We start from the raw sequence: 12,875 nt of genomic DNA, 5'->3' as shown, positions 1-12,875 counted from the left end.
TATACAATTAATAATACAATATACTAACTATGTCATTCGTGTATTAATTAGTAACTATTATTAATCACATAATAGTACGAATTTTTTATTTGATTTTTTTATAATTAAAAAAATTCATAAAAATATATATTAAATGTTGAAAGAACTTGTGTTTTCTTGATTTTACATAGACTGAAATTACAGCATATATACACCACAATACAAAGTCAATATCTGCCTAAAATAAGTTGGCTAAATGAAACAAGATATCTGCAAATATTTACTTTACAATAGATACAAGCGATACCTAATATACCCTCAATTAATTTTCAACTGATTTTTAACAATTAATAAAATTGAAAATTTATACAAATAAATAGAAAATGTATTCAAGTATTGACTTTGTCATTTTGCCATCTACGATCCCACCTTGGCAAATTAATCTGATGTAATAGAGCTTGATTTTCTTGTGATTCGATATGAATTTTTTGTCTTGCTCGTGTCTCGAATCAATCTATCTCATTACGAATTCTGGTACCCAGCACAATACCAATCAGTATAGTCATAATTCAACACAACGTTTCCCACCATTGAAGGGAATTCTCATTGTGATCATCGCTCTTCTACCTGATTTTATCTTTAAACGACATATTAATTTATAAAAATATCTTAGATACATTAAATAGCCGACATCTATCATGCTTTCAATGAATAAACAAAAGAACAAATTTTCACTAATCAATTATTAAAAAAAAAAAAAAGAAAGAGTATACTAGAGTTGCTATCTAATTATAGAAAAATGAGAATAAAAACAAGAAAGGAAATGGGGTCCAAATGGAGTAATAATCTTGATTGGAACACCTTTTAGATTACTTGTAGATCTATGGAATCTATATGGGTTCATAGAATCTTCTATCATTAATAATTTGTGGTTTCTAAAGATTCCAATTTCTTTTTATTTATTTATTTAAATATATATTAATTATAGTGAGATGGGACAGGTTGGGGAGTTGATTTGACTTTTGATTGCAAATTGTATATTAGGATGGATGATGAAATGTTGATAGTTGATTTTTATTTAATTATAATGTGGAGTAATCATCAATCATGATGCATGTTGTGCCCTTGGATTAAACAATTTCAAGAATATAATTATTCAATATATATATATATATATAATATAGTTTGATGATGTTATGGGAAATTTGATTCATAAAATAGTAGTAGTTAATTAAATATTATGTTTATTTATTTCTATTGATGGATTGATAGAAGTGTGATATTTAATAATTTATTTTTTAGTTATGTTTGAATCACATATTTTGGTAAGAAATATAGGAAAAATAATTTAAATATATGTGAGTAAAGTGCTATTTGCGATGATTTTTATTTTTGTTGTAGTAAAAATGTGGAGTGTTTGAAAATAAAAATGAACAATGAATAAATGTCGAAGTTGGAGTTTTTGAAAACGTGTTTTGTCATTAAGTTGCAGAAGTTGGTAATGAGTAATTTATAATTTTTTATTTGAATTAGTTTAATTTAAATAATTAAAAATAAAATAAAAATACTTTCTTAGTTGATAGAAATTGGATTAAATATGTAGTTTTTTTTTATATTATTGTCCTCAACTATAAATTAAAATCAAAATAATTAAATATAATTTTTTTTTGTGTTAAATAAAATGATAGATAAACATGCACTTATATAGACAAGTTCCCACCTAATTTTTCATTCAAAATTGAGTTGACCGTTTGGTTTTACGTTCAATTTAATGAAGGGTACTTAGGTGGATAAAAAATAAAAAACTTTGGTACCAAATCTAATGATTTGAAAATTTGTGGTATTAAAATTGAAAAAAGCGTATAATTTATGTACGAAAAGTAAAATTATCCCATTTAAAAAATAAAAATTAAGAAAATAAGAGAGAAAAAAAGGGGGAAAAATGCACACCACCCTCTGTGATATCCGAATGTGCGAATTACCTTCCTGTGGAAAAAAAAATATCGAATTACCTACTTGTACTTTTCAGAATCGAACAAATTACAACCCCACATGAGGGATAACTTATTTTTTATATTTTTTCAATAAAGATATATATTATTATAAATAATATAATATTATTATATATATTTTTATATAAAAATAATATGTTATTTTTAAAAAATCAATCAAGCTTGTAGGAAAAGAGTGTGTAATACGCCACCTCTTCTGGGGTAATTTATTCAATTTTAGAAAATATAAGGGGATAATTTGATATATTTTTTTTATAAGAGGGTAATTTGCTCATTTTGAATATCACACAAGGTAATATGGATTTCTTTTTTTTAAAAAAAAGAGTTGTTTAGTGGAATTGCAAACCTTCGTACCAAACGCGCCCTTACATCCAACACAGGCCTCATGAGCCCTCTGATCCTGGTGGGGCCTACCGTGAGAAAACCCGAAAAAGGACAAATCGGGCTGACCCGTGAAAGCCCGCCCATATGGTAAATCAAAAAACCCTAACCAATATCTCAAAACCCTAATCACCCTCTTTTTTCCCTCCTTTTCTCTTCGTCACACACAAACTCCGCAGCGGGTGATTCGCAACCAGAAAAACGGAAGCCTTCTCGGAGTGGATGTTTGCTTGCGGGATTTTATACTTTTCCTTTTTCTAATAATTCATTGTTGGTCACTTCAAGAAGTAATTTCCGTGTTTTTGCGGAATTGAAAGCTATAGAAATGGAGCAGAGGTTGTCTAATACGTGGCGGATGACAGTGAATGAGAAGAAGTTCATCGAGACAGCGCTGCTTTCTGACCTTAGAATCGATGGACGTGGGCCTTTTGATTACCGGAACGTGACAATCCAGTTTGGTAGGTAAGAGTTCTTGAGTCGTTTTTGGAATATCTGGTTATGAATAATTTCTTGGCTTTTAATTTTGCCTGCGAAATGGTGTAGCAAGCATTCTTTGGCGGTTCAAAGTAGTGGTTTTTATTTTTGTCGTTTCTGAGAGACGGAATCTCATTATTGGAGTTGATTGTCATTCTCTTTCATGTAAGAAATGTGTACCTTTGTAGTGATAATTCATGCTAAGACCTAACCGGCTTCCCTCGCAAGTCTCCCTCTTGTAAAGGGAGCCCCCCACCTCCCATAGCAACACGCCTAGCTGGAAACACTCAACATATATTTTCAGTTTTGCTAATGGTTTATAATTCTTGTGCCCGATATTGCTTGCATGTAGTGCTTGTGCTTCATTTGGTCTATGATAAGATGATGTGAAGCAAAAGTTTAGATAATTTGTCTTTGGATGGAGCTTCTTATGCTCCTATAGGGATTTTCATTCCATTGGCACTCCAGTTCCAAGTCTTAAAAGGAATAAAACAGAAGAAAAAGTGATGGCTCATGGTAGTAAACCTTTGTCATTTGCTCCAGTTTGGCTGCACTGATATGAAGTTACCTTCATTAGGGGCTTTTATCACCTCATTCTTCTCTCTCTTTCTCTGCCCTTTGCTCTGTGATCGTCAAACCATCAGATTGTCAATTTTTTGCGTTTGTTACTCTAAGATTTAAGAGTGGTGTAGATAAAAGTAGAAAGCTGTTAAGGTAATTTGTCTATTTTCAAATTGAAATTTGTGGATGCTATTACATTTTTGAGTAGTGTGTAATAGGCAATTAATAGCAGTTCTCATAACTTTTATTAAATGGAGAAAGAAATGTGCAAATTCTGTCATATTCCGAATATTCTGTTATTTTCTGGTTTTGTTATTTCTTCTTTCTGTACTCTTCAATATTTCTTATTTGGATAAGAACATAAAGAAATGGAGATATTTAGCTACAGAATAAAATTTTCTGATGCTGAAAATTTGGATGTGTCTCATGATCTGGGATACTCTTATGGGCATGGGGATCTCAATATGGCCTTGAAATATTGGTGTGTGCACAGTGAAGATGGCTCATCTGAGGTGCAGCTGGGACAGACTCGGGTAATGGGGTTCGCAACTTCCCAACTGGCGCAACCTTATCGCGACCGCCCTAATGAGGGAACACTTGCAATATTCACCGAGTTCTCTCCAATGGCCGATCCTTCATTTGAAGCTGGTCGTCCCGGGGAATTTGCTGTGGAGTTGGGACGCATAATTGATCGTGGGTTGAGGTAATCTATAAAACAGTATTGTCTTGTTCTCATTGTATAGCGTGTCTTCCAGTCAAGTTTGGATTTTGCTAGTTGAAATTTATGGAGCTGGAATGTTTTCAGCTTAGTTGAAAGTATGGAGTTAATTTGGCTAGACTTAATTTTGTTAGAGCCCTTTAATTCATTTTGCTTGTTGCATGAAATAGAAAATAGCTCACAACTTGAATTGGTTACTTCTTTTATATTCAATCATGACAAGTGTGTTACAGGGAGAGCAGGGCTGTGGACACAGAATCACTTTGTGTTGTTGCGGGGAAATGGGTGTGGTCTATTCGTCTTGATCTCCACATTCTAGACAATGGCGGGTAAGTTATTCATATATGTCTTTTTAATTCCAAATGCATGATTTGCACACTTCTGGGAGCCATTATATGCTGTCTTATGGGCATCTCTCTTTTCCTTGAGCACAGAAATCTTGTTGATGCGGCCAATATTGCTGCTTTGGCTGCTCTCTTGACATGCAGAAGGCCAGAGTGTACATTGGGGGGCGAAGATGGTCAGGAAGTTATAATACATCCACCTGAAGTCAGTTCTTCTCCTTATTTAGATGATTCTCAAAGATGTCAATTCTTATTGTAATGAGTTCAGCTCCACTTATATTTGTTATGCAATCTGTGAAGATTATGTGGAATCATGAATCCTCTTTCTGCATAATGGTTAGCAATTCTTCATTTAGTATATCAAGAAGTTGCTTCTGCTGTTGCTTTGTATGCATTATGCATTTAAGTTCGAATAGAGAAATTCATATGATTTTAATGCATAAAGCAGCTTCTTGATAATCGAAAGTACATTTGCTTAATTATGAATAAGAGGGGCTCTGGTGGGAACTAAATTACTCTGGCCGTATGTCTTTTCCGGAAATTTGGATTTTATGGGCTTCAAATTCCTGTTGGTGTTATGGCAGGTGAGGGAACCACTTCCATTGATTGTGCACCACCTCCCTATAGCAGTGACCTTTGGATTTATTGGTAATGAGAGTACAGTGGTAAGCAAAGGGAAAGGAGTTTAATTTTTCCCTTGATTTTTCTTTTCCTTATCTCGTACTCAATGAGTTGCATCAAGTGGTAGATTGTTGTGTTTGCACTTGTGCTGCTAGGTTATTGACCCATCACACTTTGAAGAAGCTGTTATGGGCGGAAAGCTGACTGCTACCCTTAATACCAATGGCGATGTCTGTGCTATTCAAAAAGCTGGAGGGCAAGGTGTAATACAGACTGTTATTATGCAATGCTTGCGTATTGCATCCGTGAAGGCTGCTGATATAACAGGCAAAATAAAGAAAGCTGTCAGTACTTTGAGTCTTTATTGAATAGATGCTTGAACTTGTCTTCTCTATATTTCATGTCCTCTTTTGCTTTCAGCTGAATGATAATTGCTTTTGGTATTGACCTGCTGCTGCTTTTTTTACCTGATGATTAGGATATGTTCTCATAAATAGGACCTAAGATCGATGCTAATCACAGACTGTCCTATTTGAAGTCTTAGATCTCCTGAGGTCTAAAATGTTTTTGGCTCTAAGTTATTTGTGTATTAAATAAGTAGGATTTTGTTTCTGTAGTCACTGTCTGCAGTCACCTTTATTTTTAACTTGTGCTAATACTTGCTTTTCATAATTTGAGAGGTTACCTTACCTTTCCTAGATATGGAAAGTTAGGTCTAAATACCAGTACTTTATGGTACTGAATTGTGGATATTTTCTGGAAGTTAGTGTGGTTAGGGAAATGACAACAAACATGTGTGAAGAGATTGCAAATACTCTAGAGATACTTTCTGTTGCTTGAAGTTTATTATCCTTTTTCTGCAGGTTGAATTGTACAACACTGGAAGAGCTTTGAGAAAGATCAAACGGCACCCTGGTTCTGTTGATGTGAGCGAAGCTGCTTCAAGGGGAGTTTATAATATATCAACGGAAATGGAGAAACCTAAACTGAAAAAGGAAGATGAAAGTATCAAGCAAACTGATGACATGGAGATTGAAGCCCCGCCATCTAATAAAGAGGGAAGCAGCTTGGGAGATAACAAACCTAAATCTTTCATCGGCGGACCATCTACTTGGTAGATATTCCATTTTAGACTTTTTATAAGCTTATCAAATGTATCTCTTGAATTCCCTTGGAGAGTGGTCTGAAATTTCCCTTCTGCTAAAATGAAATCTACATTTGCAATCTATTAGAAAGGCGCGTGTTTGCATGTGGGCATATTCATGTACAAATATGTGCCGCAATACATGTTTCACATTAAATGAATTGGGATGCATGCTTAACATGCATTTCTTTCCTGTGCTACTTTTGCTGAAAAATGATTGCTGTTTTGCAAGATGATGCAAGTATATCGATAAGAACATGGGATTGTAATTCTTTATTGGAAGTGGAACTCCTTGTAATACAGAATATAAGTTGTTACCATTGTTGACAAGTTAGGTTTCTTAATGGTGCTAACGTGATAACCCAATAAGGTATTGCGATTGTTAGTGCAGCCTATGCCAGCACAAAGCGTGTACACAGTTTTGTACAACCTGTAGTGGCTAAGTTAGGCATCTCGAGCTTCAACAGAGTTTGTACAACCTGTACCTCGAGAACAGATGGGAAGTTTTTCTACTCAAGGTTGAGTGAGCTATTACCCAACCATGTGTTTTTTATTATGGTTTGAATATTTTCCGTTGCAGGGATCCATATTCAAAGGGTGTTGATGCTGATGAATTGAAGGCGTCTCTGGCTTCACGAGGTATTTTAATGGTCTTGTTGTGTTTTTTTATCGTCTTTGTAGCAGTGACCTTATAGACCCCTTTGCTGCACAAAGATGGACATGTCCAGATCTGTTGCTAGTTGAAGTTTTAGTCAGGTTGCCTACTTTCTTATTTTCCGAAGTAGAATCTGGACAAGACATTCTCTGTTTTCTTCATAAAGTTCCATGTCATCTGGGAATCCCTCAATCCTGGGCCATCATATCATGGATTTGTTTCAAAGTAGGTATTGGTTCACGAGGTAAAATGCGAGTTGCCAACCCCCAGAGCTTCCCCCTGTTGGATTTTGCCACCCTGGTTTTCATTTTTGATCTTGTGTTCTGATCGTGGATGGATGCATGATCTTCCAACAAGCATAGATAGTTGAAAGCTTTAGATGATAAATCTATTGCTGAAGTCTATGATGTTATTGATGGAAGGATTATACAGTTCTAATATGAGATCTGAGAACGTTGCACTAGAGAATATGAATTCAACTTCTTTGTCTTGTGCATTTACTTATTTCCCTCCTATTCCTCTGTCATCCTCCGGGATCATATTTCTTAGTTGCTTTACTGGTGATCAAGCAATATACTAAACTGTGTCGAATGCATTTTGTTTAATTTTCAGAGAAAACTTCCTATACTTAATTGATTCTGGTATATTGTACTTGTGTGCGGAGAGTTCCTTCTTAATTAGGTTTAAGCTAGGTCGCATCTCATAATCATTATTACTTCCTCGTAGGACTCTTGCATTGTATTTTTATACCTCTCTTCAGATGATCGGTGATGATCAGGCCAATAAATAATTGTTATTGTACGTTATGCAGCGTTAGCAACCCCCAACAAAAAGATGGATGCATTACCACCTGTAAAGCCTCAGTTTGGTGTAATGGATCAATCCCTTCGAGATGCAGATCCAGCACCTTTACCACAAGAGACTGTTGGAGCTGGAGCTGGAGAACAGACCAACAAGGCCAAGACGTTAAAGGATGCTGTGAAGCCTAAACACAAGAGGAAAAAGAAGAATTCCTCAAATACTGATGGAAGTTAAAATTTCAGCCGTTGACCTCTGTGCAAGAGTGTGTATATGTTTTCTCTCATTTTATCTTTATTGGTGATTTCATCTTTGATAATTACAAGTTGCAAACCTTTGGCCTATCTTCCAAGATGTCAAGTAAAAAGGTTTTTTGGAATCTTCTTGAAGTTCTGGAGCTGGGCAGTGGCCTATGGTTTCCAGAAACAAAAAGCTGTTAGTTTCCATAGTAGATTAAAAACAATGAGCTAAAGTCCAATCTCTAGCCCATCTAACTCTATTTGTTTCATCTGCAGGCACGGCTTAGAAAGACAAGGTTGTCTTGCTGCTGAATGTTAGCTCAGATGCAGTCTGGAAGTGCGATAGTTCTGTGATATGGAAGCAACACCTCGTCTGATATCTTGTCAATTTGATGGATTTTTCATTGTCTCTGTGACCATCTACCAGACGGGAATGAAGTTTGGTTTTTATGGAATTCCTGCTTGCAGACGAAGTTTCATGCCATCAAGAATGCAGGTTGATTGAGCTAAAGCTTTCATCTCCCAGGCTGCAGTTGAAAACTGAAATTTCACGAGGAAAACATGTAGAAGAATTGGCAGACATGGTAGCGAACATTTCTGTTGACCACCTCAGTAAACTCTATTTGATTGGCAATATATCAGATGGTGACTTAGTTCACTGTTATGCAGATACAGAATGTGAAGCTTGAGTGTATAGCCGATGTAAAATTGTGAAACCAGTAAACGCTACATTTCCGATGTGTTACTTTGTGGTCTATTTCAAGCCACTTAACTGGTGGGCTTGTGGGGAAAACTATTGATTTGAGACAAATACCCAACAATGGGAATTAAAAGCCTGGGATCCCTAAGACATCCAACTGAAAAGGAAAAGAAAATGTTAAGGTAAAAGATAATTGTGGATAAGATGGAATTGCTGCGGCTATATGAGCTTAGATTTGGGCATGTAGAAGACAAGAAGCTAGTTGTCCAGGGAATATTATCCACAAGAACTGAAATGGATTAATTACAGAAACAAATACATGAATAAGTTAAATGTCTATGATGGGGAACAAGTACAGAAGCAAATACAAACATCATGCACTAACTCCTATGTTAGCAGCTGGTCTAAGTCTCTGAATTAGTGAAAGATTAAGCAGTGGGCGCAGGAGGGGTTTCATGGCCTCATTGACGTCTAAGTGAACTAAATTACTTGAACAATTCATCCTGCTGCAAATGGATGTGTGGGATAAAAGCTCATGGGCTACTGAGATGTCTGATGTCGTCTTCCTTTGCATACCAGCTGGGTACTATCTTAGATGCAAATGGATAGAGGTCCTTGTATGAATTGCGAATCGTACCTTCAGCTACTCCGGTGGCAAGGCAAATATCTGCAATTGCCAGGAACTAACATGAGAACTCCACATGAAGATATAAGTACGTAGATGAAGGAGAAGTGGCTCACCCTTGAGAAGTTTCTTGTCGTCTGACAGCTGCGTTATTATGTAAATTATAGCCGCAGCTATGGATATAGGGCTTCTCCTGTAGGAATCAACAGTAGAATTCTTTAACAATAGTTTCAAGGTATCCTATGCCAACTGTACTTTCTAAGGAACAATTATGCATACACTCCAGACAAGATTAGAAAGGCCATAAGGTTGTTGAGGCAATATCAGACCAAGGCAAGGTGCTCAATAGCAAACAATAACCAGATGCACTTACAGGAGCCAAATGTATTGTCTAAGGAACTAAAGCAAAGATATGGACATAAGGCATTGAGAATAGAAATCTGGGATTTTATCAGAAGAAGAGTCCCCAATGCTGACTGACACACAAGGAAACTTAAAACACAACAGAAGCACCATCCAGCACAAAGACTAGCAGTATAGATACTTCACCATTACGGACAAAAGAGATGATTAGCACAAATGAAGATAAACAGAAAGCAAGCAAGAATCAACAGTAGGCAATTGACATCTGAGTGTTAACAATGAATAAAACTAGAATGACCAGAAGTCAGGAAGAGAAAAGCTGGAAACACACCTTATATCCAGCTCTTCTGATTTTTGGACTGCTTCTTGAGCAGCTTTTACTGCTTGATTAGCCATACTCAGATGTGAACAAAATCGTCTCTACAGTACAGCCAATTCATGTTATTCATACAGCCGTGGAAAATTAGAATAGGAAGCTCTATTAAGTGTGTGTATATGTGTGTGCAAGGGAGAGACAGAAGAGAATGGTTAATATTGCAACAAACTCACCAAAAAGTCCCCTGCATGAATTGTTCCCATCTCCACTGACTGGCCCATTTCCAACTCCAGCTGTTTCACAATGAACTCTTTTGCTCTGCCAATCTCCTTCTTGGTTGTCCCATTGGCAACAGAACAAATTTCTGTTTTGAAGCCACATGAGAAATAGTAGTAAAGAAATAATGAATCAGGACGACAACTTGGATTCTCTTACAGAGATCAACTCGCACCTTTCACTGTGCGTGGCTTGTCCTCTTGCCGGCAAGCAATGTAGAGGCAAGCAGCCAAAATAGCATCTTGATTTCGCCCTCTAAGAGGTTTCTGATCTTCGACCTTTTTGTATATCTCATTTGCCCGATCCTTGAAACCAACACCACATAGATCAAGATTGAAGCATTTTAAATCAATGATCTAAATACTTATCAGCCAGCGACCGGAAATATGAAGCCAGATGCATCAGGAGCAACGTTTGTTGTTATTGCTGTTAAACAACATTAACATACCAGCCAAAAAATGCACAAAGGCATGCGAAAAAAAGAACCATTTAAGCCGAGAAACAGGTTTGCAGAAGGATATACCTTTATGGTTGCAACAAGGCCCAACCTGAAACATCAAATATATCTTCATCAGAATCTGAAGAATGAAATGATACCCCTATATAAGTTCAATAGCATATAATAGTTGTTAATAAGTTTGAAACTTTTTTTAGTAAAAAAACCGACCAAATATATTTACTAGTGACAGTCTTATACACAATTTATCTCTAAATTCTGAAAAAAGATTGAAAGTTGGACTGACAAATTGGCCAGTCATCTGAACTCCAAACAAGTAAAGCTGTAAAGGACATGTATAACTCTCCTGAGAGCAGATTTTCACATCATAACCACAAAATCCACCGTTTAGAAGAGGAAAAAGAAATTGAATTAAAGCTAACAAAGAAAGATCATCAAAATTGAACCTAAGAAAGCAGATAGTCAGAACCAGACGAGAACAGGGTATGGACAAGGCGTTGTGTACATAGTGCATCAACGCTTGTACCTTTCTCCAAACTGTTTATCATCAACTCAATCCCAAAACGAAACAAGAAAGCGAAGCATAAATCTAATTCACAGCAAAACCCATTCACAAACAGCACAAAATTCAACAGCCAGAAAGGAAAAAAAGGAGCAACAAGCTCGCAAACCTATCCGCCATGGTAGCGATGGTCTTGAATGCTTGGATGATTGACCTATCCGGGTTAGACCCCCGGTTCTGCCACCTGCCCAAAGACGAAGTCAAATAGTCCGCCGACAACCCATTTGGCTTCGAAATCACGGTGGACAACCCACCGTCAGCCAGTAACGGGTTCGTCGGCCCGCCCACCCGAACCGGGTCGTTTTCCCCCGTTTCGTTCGCAAAAGTCCGCCACTCAGATGTCTCGTCGATGGAGTGGGCTTCCAACACAAGCCCACACTCGGAGCACACCGTGTCCCCCGCCGAGTGATCGAAAACCACCTCCGTCGGCCGCATGCACTCCGGACAATACGTATCCGCCATTCTTGGTTAGTTAATCTTCTACAGTCCCATGCATGCACCAAAACACCAATTTTTCAGCAGTGGTTTATGCCGATACAGTGTTTTCTTTTATCTCAATTTCTTACAATAACACAATTTTCATAGAGATAAGAAAGAAAATTTACTTTATCCGTTTCAAGATATTTATATGCAGTGTTGGAAAAAAGTGTACGTGGCTGCGGAGTGACGTCTGACGGGTGAATGGTCAGATGAAACAGGACCATGTCCGTATACCGGGGACTTTTTCTTTTAGGAAAATACACTTCTTCCCCCAAAATTTTCGTTTAATTGAAAATTTACCCTGAAGTTTAGAAAAATACATTTAGACCCCTCAAAGTTTCTTCTCCTGCACACATCATGTTTGAACCAATTATTATAAATTAAAATTTGAAATTCAAACCACTATATTGTCCTCTAAACAAAAATTAACACTCTGTCTGTCCTGAATTGAAATCAGAATGAATTATTACCATAACTATACATTATCATGTTTCTCCCAATTAAGTAAAAATATAGTTCTGATTTAAATTTTTTGAATAAATTCGAAATGTATGAATACAAATTATTATTTTTGTTACATTCAATTTTAACCCACAAAAATTATATCATGTCATATTATGCCTATTTTTATGGAATGATAATTACAATAATCATATTAAATAAGACAAATAACTCCAAGAACTCATAATTTCGAACTTATCTATGAGATTTCAATTTTGACCAATAAAATGATAATTAATGTCAGGGATGATTACACTCTTCTCTCATAAAATTTGACGTAATTACATGTAGACTCCCTTTAGTTCAAAATATTATATTTAGCACACCTGATGTTTGCTTTCATATAATAAATGTATCCCATTATTAGTCAAAATTAATAAAATTTAATGATATTAACAAAAAAATTTATATTTACCCCATTTGAATACATAATGTACACATTTTATAAAATTTGATGCATTATGTATTCATACATACTTAATCGTACTTTATTATCTAATTATTATTTATAATTTAATAATCAATGAATGACATACTCATTAATTCTTGATTAAACTTAGCGTAATAATATAATTATTATTTTAATTAAATTACATACAATATAAATATATAAAATTTAGGGGTAGAGGTGTGAGGCTGACAGCTATGAAGGCTAATTGTGAGAATTAA

The 12,875-nt window shown here is 35.8% G+C and overlaps 2 protein-coding genes across 7 annotated transcripts; one reads left to right on the top strand and one right to left on the bottom strand.

The window, feature by feature from the left end:
* Window positions 1–2,466: 2,466 nt before the first annotated feature.
* LOC105170905 (exosome complex component RRP45A) lies at window positions 2,467–10,035 on the top strand. 5 transcript variants are annotated; one of them, XM_011091832.3, is made up of 10 exons: window positions 2,470–2,834; window positions 3,901–4,110; window positions 4,359–4,454; window positions 4,560–4,674; window positions 5,054–5,134; window positions 5,246–5,434; window positions 5,954–6,204; window positions 6,815–6,873; window positions 7,701–7,952; window positions 8,203–10,035. In XM_011091832.3, the coding sequence occupies exons 1-9, from the start codon at window positions 2,698–2,700 to the stop codon at window positions 7,922–7,924; spliced, it is 1,362 nt and encodes a 453-aa protein (XP_011090134.1). In that variant the 5' UTR covers window positions 2,470–2,697; the 3' UTR covers window positions 7,925–7,952; window positions 8,203–10,035. The 5 variants fall into 5 exon arrangements, 4 of the variants coding, with proteins under 4 accessions (XP_011090137.1, XP_020552425.1, XP_011090134.1 ...); XM_011091834.3 differs by having other exon boundaries at window positions 2,691–2,830; XR_016067544.1 differs by lacking the exon at window positions 8,203–10,035 and having other exon boundaries at window positions 2,467–2,834; window positions 6,621–6,873; window positions 7,701–7,792.
* Window positions 8,903–11,828, bottom strand: LOC105170904 (transcription initiation factor IIB-2). 2 transcript variants are annotated; one of them, XM_011091829.3, is made up of 7 exons: window positions 11,335–11,828; window positions 10,730–10,754; window positions 10,382–10,511; window positions 10,164–10,294; window positions 9,946–10,034; window positions 9,368–9,444; window positions 8,903–9,293 (listed from the first exon to the last, which is right to left on the bottom strand). In XM_011091829.3, exons 1-7 carry the CDS (start codon window positions 11,685–11,687, stop codon window positions 9,160–9,162), a joined length of 939 nt encoding a protein of 312 aa, XP_011090131.2. In that variant the 5' UTR covers window positions 11,688–11,828; the 3' UTR covers window positions 8,903–9,159. The 2 variants fall into 2 exon arrangements, with proteins under 2 accessions (XP_011090131.2, XP_088741563.1); XM_088885437.1 differs by lacking the exon at window positions 9,368–9,444.
* Window positions 11,829–12,875: the final 1,047 nt, after the last annotated feature.

Source organism: Sesamum indicum, linkage group LG9 (genome assembly GCF_026168435.1).
Source record: "Sesamum indicum cultivar Baizhima isolate 11 linkage group LG9, ASM2616843v1, whole genome shotgun sequence".
Lineage (NCBI taxonomy): Eukaryota > Viridiplantae > Streptophyta > Magnoliopsida > Lamiales > Pedaliaceae > Sesamum > Sesamum indicum.
Note: the sequence above shows the minus strand (reverse complement) of the source record. Positions and strands in the feature narration are given on the sequence as shown.

Coding starts and splice junctions, on each gene's coding strand:
- LOC105170904 (XM_011091829.3), bottom strand. CDS start 11,687: ATGGCGGATACGTATTGTCCGGAGTGCATGCGGCCGACGGAGGTGGTT. Junction 10,295..10,381: donor CAAGCCACGCACAGTGAAAG/GTGCGAGTTGAT, acceptor GCTTCAAAACAG/AAATTTGTTCTGTTGCCAAT. Junction 10,035..10,163: donor TTCATGCAGGGGACTTTTTG/GTGAGTTTGTTG, acceptor GCTGTACTGTAG/AGACGATTTTGTTCACATCT.
- LOC105170905 (XM_011091832.3), top strand. CDS start 2,698: ATGGAGCAGAGGTTGTCTAATACGTGGCGGATGACAGTGAATGAGAAG. Junction 4,455..4,559: donor CACATTCTAGACAATGGCGG/GTAAGTTATTCA, acceptor CCTTGAGCACAG/AAATCTTGTTGATGCGGCCA. Junction 6,205..6,814: donor ATCGGCGGACCATCTACTTG/GTAGATATTCCA, acceptor TTTCCGTTGCAG/GGATCCATATTCAAAGGGTG.